This window comes from Mustela lutreola, chromosome 8, assembly GCF_030435805.1.
Source record: "Mustela lutreola isolate mMusLut2 chromosome 8, mMusLut2.pri, whole genome shotgun sequence".
NCBI lineage: Eukaryota > Metazoa > Chordata > Mammalia > Carnivora > Mustelidae > Mustela > Mustela lutreola.
Window position 1 is genome coordinate 20728874 of NC_081297.1, and position 24420 is coordinate 20753293.

Below are 24420 nucleotides of genomic sequence, written 5' to 3' on the forward strand. Positions count from 1 at the left end.
ATGCACACTAAAAAGGGGTCGATTAACATTTATCAAGAGATGCTGGCCTTTGTGAAGTGTATTTACTCTGGGAGGCCAAGCACATTTCCCTGTGACTTTAAAGTGCTAACAACTCCAGGCTGCGAATAAACCCAGTCCTGGTTGGGGTGAGGAGGGGCATTGCCTACAGGGCCTAGATTTGCAGACTCTATATGGGACTCTCATTGGTTTTCTCTCTTGGACACATTTTTGAAATTTCCAAAAACCGTAAGGACCCTTCATTTAGATTTGAAGACACAGGAGTACAGATGACATTTCTTAATGTCTGGTTCGGGGAAATCGGAACCAGTGAAGGCAGTGGGTTCTAGTCAGAAACTTTATCTTTTCTCTGTCCTGCACTCTCATCTGCCCTTCTTGGATTCCTGCTAAGCCAGTGGAGGCAGTAGGGTGTGTGTGTGAAATGTGGCTGGCTATAAACCGGAGGCATAGAGGAGTATCTCAAAACTTGCCTTCTGCCTTCCCAGCTCCTTCCACCTCCAAGGCCCAAGCTCCACTGCGCTGTAATGAGACAGCACTTAAGCAGGAAAGCCAAGCTCTCTAAATGCAGAGCCTTCTATAGGACGGTATCTTCAGTCTCCCCGATGACTAAATCAGGTGTTCATCTGCTTTCTCGAAGAGCTCTGAAATACTTCAACTGACTCTCAAATTATCCAGAAGCAGTTTGCTTTGAAATCATCTTACTGTGGACTACTTCAGATCTCTGAGGCTTTGTCGGTAGTTTCTGTCAATCTTGACTTCATTGTTTCCCCACTGGATCTGAGATCCAGTTCTACCCTTTACTGACATTTGACTGTAACCACGCTGGAAGCTTCATCGTGCCTCGTATCCCCACTGGCCTCAGAAATCATTTGATCTTTCCAGTTCCTTTCTGTAATTTGGATTTGCTGAGCTTTGTAGGAACAACAGATAGTCCTGACTGAGCATTTACTAACTCGTTAATTCTAAGGACAACTCCATGGGTTACTATTAACATTAAAAAAAAATCACTTGGGGTGCCTGAGTGGTTTAGTTAAGCATCTGAATCTTGTCATGATCTTGAGGTTATGAGATCAAGCCCCACATTGGGCTCTGTGCTCAGTGCAGAGTCCGCTTGAGGCTCTCTCTCCTTCTCCCTCTGCCCTTCCCCCTATCATGCGTGCACGCTCTCTCTTTCTCTCTCTTACTCTCTCACTCTCTCAAATAAATAAATCTTTTAAAAAATCATTTGTTCATTTATTTTAGGGACAGCAGCTTAAAGTCAAACTTCAAATACTTCAATTAATAAGTCTATCTCAACTATAAGGAAATTGACTATATCTGTCAATTTCCCATGTTACCGTCATCGTGGGGGAAGCTTAACCTCCACCTCAGGCAGTCTTGGTTGTCTGGATTGCCTGGGACTTTTAGAAGATGGAGAAGGGAGTTCTTGTTGTTGAAAGAGTTGGGTACACCCAGGCGGTTCCTGCTGATTTCATGGGAAAATGTGTCAGATTGTATTGTGCTACTTCCTTGGGAGAACGGGAACGTGTAATTTGCTGGAACAGGTAGCTGCAGGGGAGGGGGGCATTTCATACTTGCTGGTGGGCTTGGGTTTTATTAGGAGAGGACCAAAGACATGGAGGCTAAGATCTGAAAACTAAGAAAGAACAGTAGTCATAGAACGGTAGCCAGAACTGAGCAGTTGTCTCCAGAATGGTCTCTCAGTGTTCTCCCCTGCAATTCACCCATGACTTTGCCTGTTGGGTGATCTTTCTAAAAAAGTTTGGTTTATATGGCTCTTCTGCCTCAAAATTTTCAAGTGCACCTATTGCTCTGAAGATACCCTGTGAGGTCCTGTGGACATCATTGAGGGCTTTAAGTCTCTGGCCTCTGCCTCCTCCCCAGCCGCCTCTCTGCCCTGGCCCGCCCGTTTGCTCAGAGCCACCCTCTGGTATGCTCATGCTGTCCCCTGGTGAAAGCCTTCTGCCCTTTCTGGACCACGTTCAGATATCACTGGCTCTACGGAAGTTCTCCTGACCTCTTTTCATCCATAATGAACTCTTCTGCACCGCACCCCCACCCCCCGTGCCCGGGACTGCAGCATACTGCGGAAATAGTTCTATTCTGAGACCTAAAATACTTAATTTGCCTATTTGTGTAGATGTTTGCCTCCCCCACTAGGCTGTGGACTAATTAAAAGCAGGGATGTTGGTTTTTGTTTGTTTGTTTGTTTTGGTAGCTCTGGAATCAATCCACTGCATAGCATAGATTAGACATTAACAAATATTTGTTAAGATCAACTGAGGCAGAAAATTTCCCAACTGCCTGTCAGAAGGCTTAGATTCTGGAAAGAGTGGTTTGGAATAAGGATCCCTAAGGAGAAAACCTGCTCTCTCGAGTTATAAGTGATATGTATCTATAGCTAATTTAAATGCTGTATGATCATCAGGAGCATTTTTTCTTTAACATTTTTACTTTCCAAGAAAATGGCACACTATAAACACCGGTTTAGATGTTTTTCTCTTATTAGGGAAAGTTGCGTGATTTGCACGAGTAATTTTTCCCTTTTGGCAACCTATAGCCAATTTACACCACTTAAAATCGCAGTTCTGAATTTACTCCATGTTATCAAAGCTTCATCGATATAGCCCAAAAGACCCATACAGAGGTAAGACTTGAAAAACCATTATTGAATTGCCCTGAGCAATGGCTGGAGAAATGCCTGGGACTGACTGGGAGCCCCCACAGCAGCTTCCAGCATTTGCTTCCCAGTCCTGGGTTCAGGTCAGTGCACACCTGGGGTTGTGCAAAGGATGGTCCAGGAATGATGGGTGACAAACCAGGGAAAGGATCTTTGGAGCTCAGAACATTTCTCTTCAGATGTTCTGCATAAATTAGCTGGGGCACACATTCAAAAGCCCCTGGAGCAAGAGGTACCATCATTTCTAGTTCAGAACAAGGGGGATGGAATAAGAGAGAACCTTTAGTAATACATTTGGAAAACCACTGGAGCTCCCAAACGAAGACTAGTGACAAGGTCAGGAGCTCAGTGGAAGCACCTTGACTGATTCTAGGACTTAGAGTTCAACAGGCAGGTAGGTCCCACCTGTCTATCTAGAAATCAACCAGGGCCTCTGTACTTTGAGGGGCAGAGGCAGGAACCAAGCCTCCACCCAGCTGCGCACTATGATGTTCTAGGTCCTTCCTTTTCTCCAGCTTGCTCTAGCTGGTATCAAGGCAGGTTAGAATCAAGAGGATTTTCTACCTTGTCCTTAGCCCGTGCCTCTGGACACAGCAAAATTTCTTCTGTAAGTAAAATGTTCCAAAACTAGTAGTGGAAAGGAAACATAAGTACGTTGAAAGACCAGGATAAAAGTATTTAAGAAATTAAAACAAAATGATCATTTATTATTTTTAATATGTAGTCAAATATGACAGCAGTATTACACAAATTGTTCCCTTCTCCCCTTCTAAAATCCCCAATTTGTTGACTCCAACTGTAAGTGAAAAACAGAGTTTAATTCTGAAAATAGCAATCAACAGAGACAACACAGATAACATTTGGTCACCACCAGCTTCCAAACCTTTTTAAGATGAACTGTGTCACCATGGCCATCGATACACCGGCTTTCTTACAAAATTTTTACTAGGAAAAAAAAATGAAGATTTCCCACATACTGTGAGCAGAACCAGAGTTGCAGAAAAACTTGGTTTAAGTAGCTGTGTGAGGAAAACATTAATGACTTATTGCAATCATAATGATCCCCAGGTAAAAGAGATGGCAAATTAATGAACTCTAAGGAAATACATTCAAACTTAGATAATTAATCTTACAGTGATAATAATCAGGAAGCTTGCAGAAGTACAGAGCATCTGAGTTCTTGAATTTAAACCATCGGTTTCAGTAAAGGTCACACCTCGTCTGCTATCAGACACCATTAGTGCAAATTCATGTACAATCATTCTACATTTGCAGGTTCAGGTACGTCAAGCGTGAGGTCATCAGGAAGTATGTGTACGTTATTCGGCCATGGAAGAATGTAGGCTCAGAATGTCTCACTGACATGGCAGAGGAAATAGGAAAGACGCCCAGAGACTGGAGTAAATTTAAAGTGCTCAGTTTTCTAAACCCTGGATTAAAGCAAAATTCTGGAAAACCTCTGCAAGATTCACCTTCACCTGAAAGACACGTCCTCGATGTGAGTATGGGGCTTTGGAAAAACAGTGAGAAACAAACTTGCCATGTGCTGTGCTCTCCCACGCAGTCTTTCCTTTTGTAGGGGCTGACTGGGTTTAGAGGGTCAGATTTCCCCCCAGTGTTCTCTTTCAGGAGCACAACAGTGAGCCTTGTGATTCTGACAAAGGGTACAATTCTACCCACTTCAAAATGCATTTAAAAATATTCCCTGCACTGGTGCAACTGGCATAAAACACAGACAGCCCCCAGGGTGCCTAGCTTCTTCTCTTTTCACACTTCAACATTGCAGATGACTACAAGCAGAATTACCAGAAACAGTAGTAAATTCCTGGCATTGGAAGTTCCCATGATCCCAGCTGGCATGCAAAAAAGGCTGTCTCTTTTTTTCCCCCTGAAAATAATGTACTTCCCAGGCACTGTCCAAATGTCTCAAATGAGGCCAATGAGAGATTTGTTTTGACCAGCCTATGAAAAGACTTTCCCCTTCTCAGCTAGGGCTCTGAGAGTGAGCTACAATGTACACAAAATGTCTGTGTCTAAAGAACCTTATTTCATTGCCCTAAAATGATTTTAACAGGTCTCAGCAAGGAAAGCTCTGACTTCACTTTGAGGGTATTTTCAGAGTAGTCTCGTGGAGGACACTGAATTTGGGTTTTTATTTCTCCGCTATAAATATGACAGTCTGAGCGTGTTTTTGTTCAAACCGCCTTAAAAATGGTTGCTTGGACTTGACTATGTGTCTAGTTGATAGTACAAGAAGGTCCCGAGATGGTCAAACGTCACAGAGATTCAGCTCTGGGTCCACAGGTGAAAGTATCCTTTCTTCTCCTTTCCTCAGGAAAATTTATTTTCTTTTTAGTGCATTTTATTGCCTCTGTGTGGTTGGCTATCTCATGGTCTCTGGCACAAGGGAACCAAAGAACATGACTTGTAAGTCAGATGGAACTAAATGGAAATGCCTCTTTTTGGCCCTTAATTGACTGTAAGTAACCCAGTTTCCGAGAGCAGGGGCCTTCATGATTTTAGGATTGTGCCATAGAAGAAGTACAGGTGGATGATGGTTGAGTTTCAGATTAATTGGAGACATCCTTGACTTTCTGTATATGACCTGTGTTCTAGGCTAATGGGCAAGATCTGTGCTCCAGTGTCTGAATGTCTGAATGACCTAATTATGAGCTGATCTTTGTCTACTATTGATCTGTACATTGCTCTGAAGAAGGTGAAACTTTTGCTCGATAGCATACGTCAATCTTTAATTTTCTTGTGGCTCATATTCACCCACCCATTCCTATGTTTATACCTCTCCCTACATAGCAAACTTCTAAAATAGGTTTCATGCTACGTATCTATGCAACAGGCACAAAGGTTTATAGCTGCATCATCAGTAAGTGATATTTTGGTCATGAAAATATTGTTTTTGTAATGCTAGGGAAGAGAGAGACTCTCTTTTTTAAAAAATAACATATCATTGGGAATGAGAGAAATCACTGAGATTTTCAACCAGAATCAAAACAAATATATCACTATTTGCCAGTTTAAAAATTTTTGCTTTATTCCATTAGATTTTTTTTTCATAATCCTCAAATGTTAGTAAATTTTAGAAATTAGAAAAAGATGAGGACCAGTATATGATTTATATTATTCCCCATCCCCAGTCTTATATTCTGGATTTAAAATCACAGAATCTTTTATTTAGTGTCAACAGTGATCTGGAAATTCACTTATAATAACGAGTTTTGAGTATTTATTTCTCTAGACATAATTCAGTCATTCATAATAAATGCACTACTGAGAAGTCAAAGATGATGTACTTCATAAACGTGTCGGGGAGAAGTGATTCAAGAAATAATGCGATTTTACTTTAATAATTACTATCTTACAAAAATTACCATCTTCTTTGGAATCATCACTAGGAGAGCAGTGGCAGTTGGATGGTTTAAAAGTTATGTCCGGTTACAAGCAGGCAGATGCATTCCAATTTCCGCCGAAATTAGATCAGCTTAATCAAAATGTTACGTGACATCAAACTGTCTGATAGGACCATGGTAGAGAAGACACACTGAGGGTCTCCTCGGCTGAAACTTTCTGGTTTCTAGGATTGTCTTTCAACAGTGCTTTCTGTGTGAGCTCCTCAATATTCTTTAGGCTTTGTAATCAAGGCTTTCCATTGTGTCGGCATAGTAGCAACTTGTAGTAAATGGTTATGATGCTCCCAAAGTCTGGTTAGCAAAGGGATTAAGGGGAGGCCCTTAATTAAGGGTTTGCTGTTATTTCTAGGAATATATTCTTGAGTGGCTCTCTTTGTAAAACTCCACCAAGCTTTCCAACTGGTGCAGTATAGAAACAAGTGTGACTCACTTGATGCACAGTTAACCCCAGAAAATCACTGATCTCACAGGAGAACTGACATAAGGCACATCAAATCATTAGGAACTTGGGCTTGACAGATTTCAATATCACCACTTGGAAATTTCCAATTTTCAATAGCTCAAGATGGTAATTTTTTATTCTAGAGGGACCATAAAAAAAAAAACAGGTATAGAAATAGAAATAACAGAATATCAGACATAGAAAGCTCATTCCAGATATACTTAAAATTCAATGTACCAAACTTCAACTTCTATGTGCATGTTGAAGGCAAAGATGAAGGACCAAGATTTGGAGCTGTGTGATATGACAGATAGGAAACTCCTCAAAACAGAGCCTGTGATACTGAAGTTGTATGACCCCGAGTCCCCACACTGAAGCTAACATCACAGCACCTACTATTATAGCAGCAAAACATAATTACCCAACAGCCTTATCTCTTGCTATGAAAAAAACCAATTTCCAAGTTTCCAGAGATAACCAATCTTCTGATTTTCTCTCAATAAATTTGTTAACCTGAGAGATGGGGAAATAGATAAGGATGATGTTGGCTTGTAACTGAAGTAGTGACTTTTACGTCCTTTCTAATTCAAACAGTTTATGATTCCAAGTCTTACTATAAATAAAAAACAAAAAACGAACTACCCTAAAGTTTAAGTGACAAGTGAAAGAGAAACATTTCTTTTTTTTTTTCTCCTGATATATTTTGCTTATTAGATAATTCAGCAGTTTTCCCAATCCCAATCTGGGGACATTTGGAAATATCTGGAGACCTCTTTAGTTGTCCGTGTGTGTGTGTGTGTGTGTGTGTGAGAGAGAGAGAGAGAGAGAGAATGAGAGAGAGAGAGAGCGTGCGCGCGTTACTGGCATAAAACCAACAGAAGATGCCTAGAAGCTCTCATATGTGCCCTATAACACATGGGGCTATTTCCACCCTACCCTCCCACCCCACAAAGAATTAGGGGACCCAAAATGTCAACAGTGCTGAGGTTGAGAATGGCTGAGGCAGTCTAATTAGCGACATGATGATCACACACACTTAAAGTGCAAATGCTTCTTTGATATATTGGTGTTTTTGGAATACCTGAAAACTATGATGTTGAACATTCAGAGAATACTGGCACAAGAAAGCGAATGGTCACATCTAGTCAGAAAAAGTTCAAGTGACCTGGGAAGTCCTCCTGGGTCGGGGACAACTTTGGATGAGTCACTTTTTGTTCTCATGAATGAAACTTACAAACCATTTAAAAATAGAGCAAACAGAACTGGTACCCAACAATATGTCATATTTCTGAAACATTCTTCAGGCAAATACCTGATAGTTCCCTATATAAGGATAATAGACAATTGGAATTGGAAGTTGGATAGAGTAATATTGATCTGACCCTACTTGCGAAGTTGTGCTTGAGGATTCCATCATGTTACAATTATCATTCAATGTGCCTGATCTCTCACTGTTTGTATTTATCACTATACACCATAGGTCCAGCATGAGAACTTGGTTCCAGCAGGTGCTCAATAAATATTTAAGTAAACTGAGTGGCTGAATGAGTGAACAAATAAAGGGATGAATCAAAGTGCTCCACAAAAGGTAAAGTGCTTTATAAACACAACATAATATGAATAGGTAATGCCACAGACCTCATACTATTTGCTCAAAAAACCTTCCTATGGCAAAAAAGTTCAAATGGTTTAAAAAACAAAAATTGGGATTATATATGTTGTAAGAAAATATACTATGAAGATTCTTAGTTTTCAGATGAATTTGGGAAGAATTGAAACAAATGTATAATGATCTTAAATGACAAAAAATAGTGTTGCTGACAGATGACCACAGGTAGGTGTGAGAAGGGCATGCAAAACCAAATAAAGACACTGTAATGGCTAGAACTTGAAATCACTGTTTGTCATAAAGATGTTACTATTCTGGGGTGCCTGGGTGGTTCAGTGGGTTAAGCTGCTGCCTTCGGCTCAGGTCATGATCTCAGGGTCCTGGGATCGAGTCCTGCATCGGGCTCTCTGCTCAGCAAGGAGCCTGCTTCCCCCTCTCTCTCTGCCTGCCTTTCCGTCTGCTTGTGATCTCTCTCTGTCAAATAAATAAATGAAATCTTAAAAAAAAAAAAAAAAGAGGGGCGCCTGGGTGGCTCAGTGGGTTAAAGCCTCTGCCTTCGGCTCAGGTCATGATCCCAGGGTCCTGGGATCAAGCCCCGCATTGGGCTGTCTGCTCCGCGGAGAGCCTGCTTCCTCCTCTCTCTCTCTGCCTGTCTCTCTGCCTACTTGTGATCTCTGTCTGTCAAATAAATAAATAAACTCTTTAAAAAAAAATTTAGGAAAAAAAAAGTTGAGATAAAACTTATATAAAAAAAAATGGTACTATTCTTATGAACATGACAGAGGAAGATTGGTCCAAAGTTCTATATTATTCTATATTAAGAAGAGTCAATACTACAGATAAAGTTAGCCTTATTAAGACTGTGTCTTCTAAGCTACTTGGTTGGTCTTAAGTGATGAAGGGGTATAGGCAAGAAAAATGGTAACAGAAATTACCAGAAGGAAGTTTTAAGTTCAAGACCCAATTCTGACGCTGGAAAAATAACCATATCTTTCTGGGAGTCAGTTTTCTGATCTGTAACATGAAGAGCTTGGATTAGATGACTCGCCGTGATTCTGGCATATGAATGTTGATACCAAAATATGGGGCGGGTTGGAAAAGTAAGAGCTAGAGTAATCTTTGGGAATTAGTAAAGCTTACTGTAATAAAATATCTGAAAAATGCCCGAAGAAATACCAAGCAAAATAACATTTCACAGGAGGAATAACCATAATGATAGGATCTATTTCTCATTTAGTCTTATTTAAATATTAATTTCTTATCATGGAAGGAAAGTTTCTTGAATCAAGGTCTGGATTCTGGCAAACGTTTTCTCAAATGGGCAACAGACACTTGAGGACATAACCACGTTTACACTCCTGCAGGAAAGGTAATAATGTAAGAACTTTTGGCCGCAGAAACTAATAAATTATACTAATTACATTATGTATTATCTGCATATTAGTATAGTCTAAAAGAATAGTAATCCTTTCATTTGCATTTGTAAACTTTTATAGTTTAGAAATTGAGTTCCATGTATTTTTGTATTTTTATATCTTAGTATAGTGGGCCTTTATATTTGTGTTGCAGAGATAAATATTTGAAGTTATTTATGTTAGAGGTATTTCCTTCTAAAGAGAAGCCTCCTGGTCAGCCCCTGGGCTTGCCTTTGCTGTGAAGAGTTAACTGGGAAATTACAAGAAACTAGAGAGTCTAAGTGACTCTACACAATAAGGAATTGAACTAGAAGTAGCATAAACATAGGGACTCTGTCATGGTGGTGGAGTCAAAGTTGGGAGAGACATGACAGAGGGGAAATATTAAGAGAAAATATTAAGATGGGGGAAAATCGAGCAATTTCTCCTTTGGCATTTTCTCAAGAAAATTTTTTATTGATTTGTCTTTGAATGCTTTTAGGATTGATGGACTTTTCTTCCTCTGAATGCAAATTTGTGCTGAGAGTGGACCAAGGCTGGGCTTTATATGGGTTACAGTGATGGAAGGTTTTAAAAGCCTATACATCTGTACATTTAGTTAATCTGCATAATAATAACCTTGCAAAGAAGACAGAGCAAAAATATTTTTATTTTCCAAAATTGTAAATTGAGAGTCATGGAAGTTAAAGTGATTTTCCCAAGATAACGTAGTGGAGAGTCAAAGCTGTGTCAGCTGATATTCTTTTCATTAGAGCATGTTGCCTCTTTGAGATCAAAAACTCTTGGATATACCCAAGAACTACCAAATCTTCTTTTTCTTCCTTCTCCCTTTTGTTCAAGGACAGGGAATTGAAAGACCTCTACTCTACAGCCCTGTATAACAGAATTTTCTGCAATGACGGGAATGTGCTGTGTTGTCCAATATGGAAGCCAACAAGCCACATGTGGTTATTGAGCATTTGAAATGTGACTAGTGATTGAAGAACTCAGTGGCTTTTTAAAAAATTTAATTTTAATTAATTTTAATTTAAAGAGCCAAATTTGGCTTGTGGAAAGGATACTGGATGGCACAACTCTAGAAGCTCCATGTGAGAGAGATCAGTAAATGCTCTAGGTATCTCAAACTAAAATAATAATGGAGGTAAACTGTACTTTATTATTTATTTTTAGTTTTCTGTTTGTTAGTCTATCTTAAAGTCTAAACACTTTAAAACCAAACCAACATTGTGGTCAGTGCTATCTGGTTGGCTTAAGACATTTTTCTTGACCTTTATACCAAATGTTATTTCCTCTGTAGCACTGTGTATCAGATTTTTTCAGAAGTCTGTATGTGTTCCTTTGCTATTCTTAATTTTTAAAACTGTTATTCTCTACTATGTTCATAGTATTTAAGTAATGAACAGATGTACCCTTTCTAATATGTAATGTATGTAAAGTCCAAAGCATCAATGTCCATTCCGAATTTCTAGAAACAAGATGTACATTTGCTCCTCCTTTGCAGTAAATGGCCACCAGGAACAAATGAGAAATATAAAATAGAATAAAAATTTCATGAAAAAAAAAAAAGGGATTAGCCAGCCTTTCCCCTTACCACTAAAAGATTCATAGACAGCAGAAACTTTTTACCACCTTTGACTCCTACTTTCATTAGGAAGGGTTCTCACACTTCCAAAAAGTTTTCCCCATTTCTAGGTGCTTTTAGTTCACTGAACAATTCAATTTTATGTCTTTCTTGTTTATTCATTTCCAGAATTGCCAATTCTTTTAATAGAAAATGGAAGATGAGCTCTGAAGAAAGAAAGACAACATTACAACTTCAAAGAATTGTGTAAGGAGTTGGATATATACATAAGATTTATATAGCTGTCAATCTACTGCTATTGGAAGCCACACCTATCACAAGAGCTAGTGGAAGAAGCGTCATCTTATCCTAAAAGGAATCGTCTATGTGTTCTTTATGTCTTTGTAGAATACCAGTTGCACCAGTTACATTGGCAAGTCATTTGGTTATTGCTAATCTGACCAAACCTACTCCACAAGAAATAAGTTGGGATACTTCATACAAACTGGATGCAGATACAGCAGAGAGATTGTCATCACATCCTTCAATCGCCTTGTCAGGTTTTTTTCTTTTTTTTTTTTTGTCCTTTTTTGATATTATTAACTAAGTAGGTTAGGAAAAAATTACTAACCTCATCAGGTATTTAAAAATGTAAAGCAAAATATACGTGATGGAAGACGGCACTAGTTTATGTCAGACGACTGTGAAGATAAAATCGGATACTGTTCGTAGACCGATGGTGTGCTGTGCGAACACTGTATACAGATGCTGAGCTGTTAGTAAAGAGTTGCTTATGAGACATCTCTGCTGCTTGATACCTGAATCTGCAAATGTTGGACACCGTCCCCTAGAAGAATCTACAGAGTCTTGGCACAGGATGTCAGTTTCGTGGGTCGAGATGTTGCGGAATTGTACACACAGGACCTGAATTTAAACGCTGGGAGCTCAGTGTACATATTAACCACTTTCCTCCTCAAGCAATGCCTTTGCTTTCCTCATTCGTGGAGAAGTTTTGAAATCTGGATTATGATCATCGGGGCAAAATGTCAACTCCATCTAAAGAGCATTTTGCACCTGCATTATTTAGCCAGGGAGGGAAGGGTTTTATAGGAATGAAAAAGCGGCTCAACTAGGCAGGAGAACGATCGGCACTGCGACTAATTGAACCACTTTTGCTAAGTGACATAAAAATATTCTAATATTAAGGATTATTTTACAACTCTATGGAAGTATGCAGTAACGCGTTTCGCGTTTGTTTTTGTCTTGATGACAAACGCACTCTGAGTCACAAGAGCCTGCCTTGTGTTAGTTATAAACAAAAATATATTTATATATATATTTATGTAACTACTATGTGCTTTAAAGAAAATTACTGTATGATTCAGCAGGGTTCTTTCATTCTTTTTTATCACCAGGGATATGCCGACTTGAATGGCTTCGTAGACAGGAATCAACAATGGCATGGGTCTGAAGTCCTGAAACAGCACAAAGTAAGGAGGAAAAAAACCAAAAACCCAACCCCCTCCCCCCCGCCAATATGTTTAGAATCCCTTAATGTTTTTGCTTCCAAAATGATGAAGGGACTCTTGGTATTGTTTCCTTCAGCCAAGAGCAACTGTGGCTTCATAGGATTTGATAGTTGGGAAAACGTAGGCAATGTATCTTAAAAACCAAATGAAGTGTTTTATTCCAAGGCAGGAGAACCGAAAATCTCCTGTGCCACTCCCTCTCTCCTAACCCTTAGCCAAGGGCTTGGCAGCCACAGAAAGGGCAGCGCATAGAAAGGACACTCATTAACAAGGGAGAGGTAGGCACAGATAAAAGATTCATTCTGCAAAATAATGAACTTGTCCGAACAAGTGGATCTAGACCAGAAAAACAAAATCCTTTTGCCACATGTCTGGTGGAAAGATAGAAAAACCTCTTATTTTAGGTTTGTTTTTTGCTCCTGCACAAGCTGTTTCTCTTAGCAATCTTGAAACATTCATCATTGCTCTTTTGAGAGGAAGGGTTCAGGCTTTGGAACACAGTTATCTTTGAGACATCAGAGAAGAATATTTGAACCAAAGGTAGAGATCCCTCATGAACTAAAGCTTTATTATTATTGTCTTTTTCTCTATCCCTTTGCAACCCTGCACCTAAGCCAACAGCACTGTCATCTTGTACTTCTGGTAAGTCCACAGGAGATGTTCTGAGTGAACTATAAAATGTCATCCCACTAGGGAATTCTGTGTTCAATGGTCAGTGGTACCTTGTATAGGTTTTAGTTTTTCTTTTACCTTTCCAGGGCTGGGCTTGTCCAGAAATCTCATCTCCTTTAGGCTATAGCAGCTTAGGGCTCCTGTGTGTGTGTGTGTGTGTGTGTGTGTGTGTGTGTGTGTGGTGTGTGTGCACATCTTAAAGATATAGGCAAATTTTTAGTCTTAACACCTGTAAGCCAGCACTGGTGCTGTTCTGTCCTAGAAATTTTAGCACTGCTCTGAGACAATGAAACCTTCTTTCTCTCCAACTGGTTCAACTTCAGCATAGGCAGGATGACCCGAACCTCTTCGAAACTTCATCGCAGGCCATCTGCTTGGGCGTCTCTGAAACAGAAAATGCAAAAATAATGACTGCCAGGGTGACGGTCATATAATTAAAGAACATATCTGCCTTCATCTACTTGTTTGGAAGAGAGAGTCAGTATGAGTGGTGGTGGCGGGGGGTGGGTGGCAAGGCACAGGGAGAGGGAAAGGGAATTCTCCAGCAGACTCTGTGCGAAGGGAGGAGCCCGATATGGGGCTGGATCCCATGACCTTGAGATCATGACCTGAGCCAAAACCAAGAGTCCATTGCCCAACCCACTGAGCTACCCAGGTCTCATGGTATTTCCCAAATATTTTAGATTAACTTCCGAATTAAATTTAGTAATACATTATCCCACATTGCTACCACAGGTGGAATTACCCATGCTCAAAGCTCCACATTTGCATCTTCATTATGGTCTTATTAGCCCCTCTCTGGCGACTGTCTGTTTGCTGGAGCTGCCCCATAGGAGCGAGAGCTTCTCAAAGTCACAGTTTGTGCCTTTTGCAAAATACTTTTGTCTAAGAGATTCTGTAAGTGTCTAACTTGGAAAAAATGAATTTAGTAAAAAATAAGTCTTCTGAATATATAGACACTGACATTTCCTCTTCTCTAGAAAATCAATCACCTCATTTTATTTATTAATTAGCTCAAAAGCAAAAGGCCATACAATTCTGTACAGTTCTTAGAAGTCTGTCTCAAATCAGGTGCTATACCTTTTAGTAAACACACTGAAAGAAAATCATTTACTATCTTAAGAAATTATTTATTAAGCTGAGGCTTACCATAGAGGACTTTTTTGCACTTGAAAATGAACAGATATCATGGCCTGAAAACTGAACTGAACATCAGAGGGCAGAGGCAATCTCCAGCCTAGGAACTAAATAATGGCACAAGGAGATATTGGGTCCTAAAATATAGGTTATTGATTCTGACAAAAGGTGCGCCCTTCTCCCCAGCACTCTGGCCATCAGACAAACCTTCTGTGATTTATAAATACAAGTGCTGATATGAATTACTAAGTTACAGCAGCAAGAGACACAAAAACGCATTTCATGGCTCCAGGGACACTAGAAACTATTGTTTCATTGATCAGAGTCTCTGCAGTTCTGGAGTAGATGAGACAATGAGTGCTGAAGGACGTTTCTTTCTATCTGAAGTTTATTTCTGTCGAAAGAATTTTAATGGGCAAAATGTTAAATATCAGTGTAGAGATCCTGGTGTTCGGCAGCTTTCTAGATTTGCTAATTCCATTCCACAGGCAATGATTAATGGGCGTAGAAGAGTTTTCACATCAGGTAGGAATGAGTATGAGCTCTGCTTTCTGGGAAAATATCTACTGAGTCAATTACATTCTGCCTATTAATAATATTATTTATGCCTATATAATATGATGTGGTCAGAATGCTTTATATTCATTAGTTAAGTCCCATGGTGTATGTGAGAAACTGAATTATCCTTATTTTCCAGGAAATGAAGTTAAAACAAAGAGAGGGCTAAATAGCAAATAGTGTGTCTTTGGTGGAACTAAAGCTCATCATGGATGGAAATACACTGACCATGTTTAGGGAGCAGGACACTATAACGCATGATCGTTCCTGTCAGTGGAAAAAGGCCGGACTGCCACTGTGCTCACTATTTGGAACTTCCACTTCGGTTTCAGTTACTTCTCATTTGGACTTTTGAAGGCAGAGCTGCCCTAGTCCTTCTCTGAGTCAAGTAGCACCACCAAATCTTTGCACTGAATCTCCACCTTGCCTGCCGTCCAGCTGGCAAGTATGGCCCTGGGAAGTAGCCCTAACTGACAACGCAGCACATAAAGACATGGTGCTGTCAGGGACTTAAAAAGGTGCACAGATTATCATTGTAAGGGACAACAGGTGCTGCCGAGGATATGGTGAAAAGGGAAGCCTCATTCACTGTTGGTGGGAATGTAGATTAGTCCAGCGACTATGGGAAACATGTGGAGGCTCGTCACAAAGTTAAAAACAGATCTGCCATATGATCCAGCAGTTCTAATTCTGGGCATATGCCCAAGGGAAATGAAAACGAATTTGCTGAGATCTTTGCACCCCCTGCCCCGTGTTTATCGCAGCATTAGACACAGCATTCTTCACAATAGCTAAGATGTGGAAACAACCCAAATGCCAATCAATGGATTATTTCTGTCGAAAGAAATAAAAGAGCTGTACAATGGAAAGTTACTCAGCCATGAAAAAGGAGGATATTCTGCCATTTGCAACAATATGGCCGGACCTTGAGCATATTATACTAAGCGAGATAAGTCAGAGAAAGACAAGTACTATATGATAGCACTTATATGTACAATCTAAAAGGTCAAACATGTTTTTTAAAAAAATGGTGGTTAACAGGAGATGGGGGCTGGAGGGATAAAATGAATGGTGTTTCAGGATACAGACACAAAATGAGTATTGAGCCACAGAGATCTAATGTACAGTATATTGAATATAGACAGTACTATTGTACAATAAGTATATAAAGTGATAATGTTGCAACCTTATTATATCAATGTATCAAAGTAATGTGTGTATAACTTAAATTTATACAGGGTTACAGGTCAAATTTATCCAATTAAAGCATTTGTTTCAAATAAAAAGGAGCATAATTGATGAGAATATTGCTGTTGCTGCTACATGTGAAAGTTGTATTTTATTAAGCTCTTAGCTGTATTTCATGTTTTATACCAGGCGCTTTACATATATAATCCCATTAAAATGCACAAGCCAATCATTTACATTTTGCACAAACCCATAAAGCTAACAAGTGGCAGAGCCAAGATTTAAAATGAGATCTACTTACTTCCAAAGTTAATTCTCCTTACTATAAAAATTGGTTCTTAAAATTCTGTGGTTTGTGTACGACTCTTGAAATTTGTGAACATGGTTCTAATTTTATTTCAGTCTTAAAAATACAACTAGCAACTTCAGTTATCTGTTAGTAAGTCAGAATTACTAACTAATAATTTTCTGTCTTAGATGAAAGATTGGCGGATTACTGGTAATGTTTATCATGGATTTTGTGAGCTCATAGCAGAGGTACTCAAAATAGAAAGTACAAAAATGTTGGGTAGTGAAGCTTTCTAACAAGATACAAATTTATTTTCTGAATTAACTGCATATCCTTAAGGAAAATATCTCTTGATTTATTACTACTTATTGTAGGAAAAAAAAAAATACCCCAAGATTTAAAATGACTAGAGACCTCGTCATTTACACATACTTTGGTTCAGCTATCAGTGGACATCACTCATATACATTTCTAGGAACATTAAATCACTGTATATACTGCTTTATAAATTCTTTTTTTTTTTTTTTGCACTTAAGGACACAGTGAAAAAATTTATGAACTATCTCTGTACAAAATTATTTTAAATATTTTTTTTTAAATGTCTTCATAATTAAATCGTGATTTATATAGATTCAGAGGTTTTTTTTCCCAATTTTTTGACAATATAAATAACTCTACAATGAATACCTTTGCTGATAACTTGATGGGAATATCTCCAGTCAGCTCCTTTTATAAACTCTCAGAGGTGGAATTAGTGGGCCAAAAGAGGACACACAAATTATTTACTAAACACTTGAAATTTCTAGTATGGTACCAGATGTTGTGTTGAAAGACACATGACCAAAAAAAGGTATAGAACGTGGTTTCCACATGGAAGATAAAACCATTTCTGGAGAAAGGGATTTTCAATGTAGATTGCAAAGGTGAGAAAATGCATTGAAGAATTAATATAGGTGTCAAAGATTCTAAAGACAAGTGAAGTAGAATAGGCATAATCTCACTACACAGTTAATTCAACACTATGTTATTTGTGCAAAAGTAAAAAAAAAAAAAATTACCTCTTTAGATTTTGACTACATTAAAAGGGCATTACTCCCCCCATAATAATACCTTAAAATTTATTTAAAAATCTAGCAAATACCATGCCCTGGGTTCTTAAGAATTTGATGTGATTTTATCCTCTTTAACAATTCCTTGATACCTCAATCTTAGCCCTAAAAATGCCGAAGAAAGAGTAATAACTTTACCCAAATTATGCTTCTTTTCTAAAATGCTTTCACATATCACAAATCAACTAATGATCTTAAATAAATCACTTTGGAGGAGGAGGGGCAAGATGGCAGGGAAATAGGAAAACCTGTTTCAACCGGTCCCCTAAAGTGAGCTACATATCTACCAGAACACTCTGAACACCCATGAAACCAGCCTGAGATGTAGGATTATACACTTCTGGATCTCTATGGGGGTTAGAAGATGCCAGTGGAGAGGTAAAGCAGAGTGGAGATGCTCAGACTGATATCAGAAGATAAACAGAAGGGGAAGGGAGCCACTGGAAAGTAATACCCCAATATGAAAGTGCCCTGTGGTTGGCGAGCAGCATTAACTTGGAGTCTGAATAAAAAAAAAAAAAAAATCATTCAAAAAGAGCAAAAGATCTTAAGGGGCACCTGGTCACAGGTACGGGCCTATGCCCACGGACTGCCGGTGAACACACATGCCAGAGAGAGTGTGGTGGAGCCTTCAGTTCCTGGTCCTTGAGCCCCCAGCTTTGCGCTGGGCACAGAGTCACCGCTCAGCTGGACGCATTCCTGCCTGTGTGTGGGAGAGTCTGGTGTGGGCGCCACTCGATGCTCTCTAGAACCTTTTGTGCTCTGCGTGCACTGTTCAGAGTGTACTCCCCGCCTGTGCCTGAGATAGCCTGGTGTGTGCATAGCTGGAGGTCTCTAGGACCCACCCAGGGAAGGGACACTCCCAGCCCACACAAGAGGGAACCCTTCACGATCTCTGTCGGGATCCCTTGGTGGTGGCCTTCCAAGACCTGCTTGATAGTGGGGTCTGAGCACACCCTGAGTGGGCCTGGACCCCAGACAGCAGTCCCAGCAAAGGTAGCCACCAGAAGTGGGCTCCTTGGACCAATATCGCTTGTGGTTTTAGGGGCGGGGGTGCAGAGACAAGTGGGTGCTTTGGGCGACCCCTGAGACTGTCGCTAGGGCCGTGCACTGCCTGTGGAAGATGGATGGCTCAGCAGAGTTTGCAGAGTGGGAGTCTGTGTGTTTGGGACCACCCAGAGGGGAGCAGACTGAGGCTTCCCTCTGAGACAGAGGTCTGGGCACAGTTTGCTTTCCACTAAACCTCCAAAAAGCCGCAAAATACCGCCAAAGAACAGAACCTCTAGAGAGCAAAAGCCTGAAAAACTGCTTTCAACAGAGCCCAGCCCCTTCATAGGGAGTAGGAGGACTCAACCCAAGCAAGACTGACTGAAAAACATGAAGCAGGCACCTCTCCCAGAAAGCTAGCCAAAAAAACGAGAGGACAACCACCACAAGGTCCCCATAAAACTGTACAACCCCAAGATCAGGGGGAAAAAATACATTAAACTCACAATATTGTCCTAAAACCTATATATTTCATAGATACAACTATTTTTTTTAAATTTGTTCTCATGATTCTTGTTATAATTTTTTTAACCTACTTACCATTACAACTAGAGGTTTAACACAACATATTCATTCCATAATAAACTTTTAACTTGAACTTTTTGCATACATATACCTGTTTTTCTTTTTTCTTTTTAATATACATGTAGATACAAGCTTCAAGGTAATCCTTTTTCCCTAATCAATACTACCCTTATATAAAAACCAGTTTTAATCTCCCTTTATCTGAAAAGTTGAATCCTTTAACAAAGATACCCAGATATACCCAGGAAGAACCAAAATATCCTACCTTGCCCACACCGAGGATTTATAACCACCTTCCCATCTTTTCCTTCTGTCAGTGTTTCTGTGTATGTTTTGTTCTGGTATTATATAAATCTATTCTTGGGGTTCATTTTGGCTGGGTTCTTTTTTTTTTTTTCCTTGTCATTTACTTCTGTCAGTCTCTTTGTCCATTTTTGTTTATATACCATATAAATCTTACTTTTGGAGCTCAATCTGGCTGAGTTTTCTTTTTCTCTCTCTCTCTTTTTTTTTTTTCTTTTTTCTTTTTTTTTCTTTTTGGTGGTGACTTCTGATTGCTCTGAAGTATTCCAGGGTGCACCTTGCCTGGATCGTGGTTGATATATATATTCAGCTATACATCCCCTCAACCACTTCTCACCAAAATGACTAGGAGGAGGAACACCCAACAGAGGAAAAATTCAGAGACTGTGTCCTCTTCATCAGAACTATTGGATATGGACATAAACAGTATGTTGGAAGGGAACTCAGGGTAACAATTATTCAGGCAATGGCTAGGTTGGAGAAAACCATTAGTGACAACACAGAATCTCTAAAGGCAGAAGGGAGAGGCGACCTGGTAGAAGCTAAAAATGCTATCGATGAGATCCAATCTAATCTAAGTAACAGCTAGGGTAACTGAGGCAGAAGATAGAATTAGTGATTTAGAGGAGAAACTGATAGAGAAAAGGGATCAGGAGGAGGAGGAGGAGGCCTGGAACAAACAGCTTAGAAGTCACGAAAACAGAAATAAGGAAATAAATGACGCCATGTAACATTTCAACGTCAGAACTATTGGGATCCCTGAGGGGGTGGAGAAAGAGAGAAGACTAGAAGATATAGTTGAATAAATTGTGAATGAAAATTTTCCCAATCTGGAGACTAGAACAAGTGTTCGTGTCCTAGAGGCAGAAAGAACACCCACCAAAATCAAAGAATCTAAAAAGACATCAAGACACTTAATTGTGAAACTCATGGATCCTTATTTTATTTTTTTAAAGATTTTATTTGACAGGGAAAGAGGGAACACAAGCAGGGCGGATGGGAGAGAGAGAAGCAGGCTTCCCGCCAAGCAGGGAGCCCAATGTGGGGCTCGATCCTAGGACCCTGGGATCTTGACCTGAGCTGAAGGCAGTCGCTTAACGACTGAGCCACCCAGGCACCCATGGATCCTAATTTTAGACAAGAGTCTTTGAGGGCAGCTCGGGAGAAGAGATTCCTTAAGTATACCAGAATAACATCAGACCTGTCCACAGAAGGCTGGCAAGACATATTCGGGGCACTAAATGAAAAGAACATGCAGCCAAGAATACTTTATCCAGCAAGGCTGACATTCAAAATGGATGGAGAGATAAAGAGCTTCTAAGACCAGCAAGGTTTAAAAGAGTATGTGACCATCAAGCTGGGACTACAAGAAATATTAAGGGGGGGAGTTCTATAAAAGAAGAAAGAGCCCAAGAGTGTCATAGAACAGAAATTTACAGAGACAATCTATAGAAACAAGGACTTCACAGGCAACATAATGTCGATAAAAATGTATCTTTCAATAATCACTTTCAAGCCTAAATGCTCTCATAAAACAGCACAGGGTTGCAGACTGGATAAAATGACAGGACCCATCCATATGTTGTCTACAAAAGACTCATTTTGAACTTAAGGATATATCCAGACTGAAAGTGAAGGGATGGAGAAGCATCTTTCATGCTGATGGGCCTCAAAAGAAAGCTGGGGCAGTGATTCTCATATCAGATAAATTAGATTTTAAACTAAAGACTGTAGTCAGAGATAAAGAAGGACACTACATCATTCTTAAAGGGTCTATCTACCAAGAAGATCTAACAATTGTAAATATTTATGCCCCCAATATGGGAGTAGCCAACTACATAAGACAACTGTTAATCAAGATAGAATCATATTGATATGAATACATTAATAGTAGAGGATCTTAACATGCCACTCTCAGTAATAGATCATCCAAGAAGGAAATCAATAAAGAAACAAGAGCTTTGAATGACACATTGGACCAGATGGACCTCATAGATAAATATTCCACCCTAAAACAGCCGAATATTCATTCTTGAGCACACACGGAACTTTCTCCAGAATAGACAACATACTGGGTCACAAATCAGGGCTCAACCGATACCAAAAGGTTGAGATTATTCCCTATGTAGTCTCAGACCACAATGCTTTGAAACTGGAACTGAATCACAAGAAAAAGTTTGGAAGGAATTCTAACACTTGAAAGCTAAAGACCACCTTGCTTAAGAATGTTTAGATCAACCAGGAAATCAAAGAAGAACTTAAACAATTCATAGAAACCAATGAGAATATAAACAGATCAGTTCAAAACCTATGGGATATGGCAATGACGGTCCTAAGGGGGAATATATAGCTATCCAAGCCTCCCTCAAAAAAGCTGAAAAATCTAGGATACACTGGCTCTCCTTACACCTTAAAGAACTGGAAAATCAACACCAAATTAAGCCAACCCCATGCACAAGAAGGGAAATAATCAAGATTGGAGCAGAGATCAATGAGATAGAAACTAGAGATACAGCAGAATACATCAATGAAACTAGAAGCTGGTTCTTTGAAAGAATCAATAAGATGGCTAAACACTGGCCAAACTAATCCAAAAGAAAAGGGAGAAGACCCAAATTAATAAAATTATGAATGAAAGGGGAGAGAGCATGCCTAACACCAAGGAAATGGAAGTAATCATCAGAAATTATTATCAACAGTTATATGCCAATAAGTTAAGCAACCTAGATGAAATGGATGCATTCCTAGAAACCTATAAACTTCCAAAACTGAATCAGGAAGAAACTGACAACCTGAATAGACCCATATCTAGTAACGAGATTGAAGCAGTGATCAAAAACCTCCCCCAAAACAAGAGCCCAGGACCTGATGGATTCCCTGGGGAATTCTACCAAACATTTAAAGAAGAAATAATACCTATTCACCTGAAGCTGTTTCAAAAGATAGAAACAGAAGATAAATTCCCAGACTCACTCTATGAAGCCAGTATTACCCTGATCCCCAAACCAGGCAAAGACCCCATCAAGAAGGAGAATTTCAGACCAATATCCCTGATGAATTAGGATGCTAAGATTCTCAACAAGATCCTAGCTAATAGGATCCAACAGTACATTAAAAAGATTATCCATGGGGCGCCTGGGTGGCTCAGTGGGTTAAAGCCTCTGCCTTCGGCTCAGGTCATGATCCCAGGGTCCTGGGATCGAGCCCCGCATCGGGCTCTCTGCTCAGCAGGGAGCCTGCTTCCTCCTCTCTCTCTGCCTGTCTCTCTGCCTCCTTGTGATCTCTGTCTGTCAAATAAATAAATAAAATCTTAAAAAAAAAAAAAAAAGATTATCCACCATGACCAGATGGGATTTATCCATGGGATGTAGGGGTGGTTCAGCATTCACAAATCAATCAATGTGATAGAACAAATCAATAAAAGAAGAGAGAAGAACCACATGGTCCTCTCAATTGATCCAGAAAAAGCATTTGACAAGATACAGCATCTGTTCCAGATTAAAATGCTTTAAAGTATAGGGATAGAGGGAACATTCCTCAACTGCCTAAAATCTATGAAAAACCCACAGCAAATATCACTCTCAATGGGAAAAAGCTGACAGTCTTCCCTTTGAGATCAGGAACACAACAAAGATGTCCACTCTCACCACTGTTGTTCAACATAGTACTAGAAGTCCTAGCAACAGCATCAGAAAACAAAAAGAAATAAAAAGTATTCAAATTGGCAAAGAAGAAGTCAACCTCTTTCTCTTCGCAGATGACATGATACTTTATATGGAAAACCCAAAAGGCTCCAACCCCAAACTACTAGAACTCATACAACAATTAAGTAATGTGGCAGGGTACAAAATCAATGTACGGAAATCAGTTGCTTTCTTATAAACTAACAATGAAAATACAGAAAGGGAAATTAGAGAATTGATTCCATTTGCTATAGCACCAAGAACCATAAGATACCTGGGAATAAACCTAACTAATGAGGTAAAGGATCTGTACTTGAGGAACTACAGAACACCCATGAAAAAAACAAGAAGACACAAAAAGATGGAAGACCATTCCATGCTCATGGATCAGAAGAATAAACATTGTTAAAATGTCTGTACTGCCTAGAGCAGTCTATAATTTCAAAGCCATCCCAATCAAAATTCCACTAGCATTTTTCAAAGAGCTGGAACAAATAATTCTAAAATTTGTAGGGAACCAGAAGAGACCCTGAATTGCTAAGGAATTGTTGAAAAAGAAAAACAAAATTGGGGGCATTATGTTGCCTGATTTCAAGCTTTACTGCAAAGCTGTGACCACCAAGACAGCATGGTACTGGCAGAAAAACAGACATATAGATCAGTGGAACAGAGTAGAGAGCCCAGATATGGACCCACAACTCTATGGCCAAATAATCTTTGACAAAGCAGGAAAAAATATACAGTGGAAAAAAGTCTCTCCAATAAATGGTGCTGGGAAAATTGGACAGCAATATATAGAAGAATGAAGCTTGACCATTCTCTTACATCATACACAAAGATGAACTCGAAATGGATAAAAGACCTCAACTTGAGGCAGGAATCTATCAAAATTCTAGAGGAGAACATAGGCAGTAACCTCTTTGACATCGGCCATAGCAACTTCTTTCAAGACATGACTCCAAAGGCAAAGGAAACAAAAGCGAAAATGAACTTTTGGGACTTCACCAAGATCAAAAGCTTCTGTACAGCAAAGGAAACAGTCAACAAAACAAAGAGGCTACCCATGGAATGGGAGAAGATATTCGCCAATGGCACTATGGACAAAGGGCTGATATCCAAGATCTATAAAGAACTCCTCAACCTCAACACTTGAAAGCAGATAATCATGTCAAAAAATGGGCAGAATATATGAACAGACACTTCTCCAAAAAAGACATGCAAATGGCTAAC

General features: G+C 39.5%; 1 protein-coding gene and 1 long non-coding RNA gene across 2 annotated transcripts in view; one reads left to right on the top strand and one right to left on the bottom strand.

Moving 5' to 3' along the window:
• Positions 1-3375: 3375 nt before the first annotated feature.
• Positions 3376-24420, bottom strand: part of PLXDC2 (plexin domain containing 2) — a 475164-nt gene continuing 454119 nt past the window's right edge. The window contains exon 14 of the mRNA XM_059183993.1: positions 3376-13735. Coding sequence (XP_059039976.1) covers positions 13619-13735 — 117 coding nt within the window. The 3' untranslated portion in view covers positions 3376-13618. The remainder of the gene's footprint in view (positions 13736-24420) is intronic.
• Positions 13651-17154, top strand: LOC131838198 (uncharacterized). The gene is made up of 2 exons (XR_009356519.1): positions 13651-13828; positions 15186-17154. It is a non-coding gene; the product is annotated as an uncharacterized LOC131838198 (long non-coding RNA).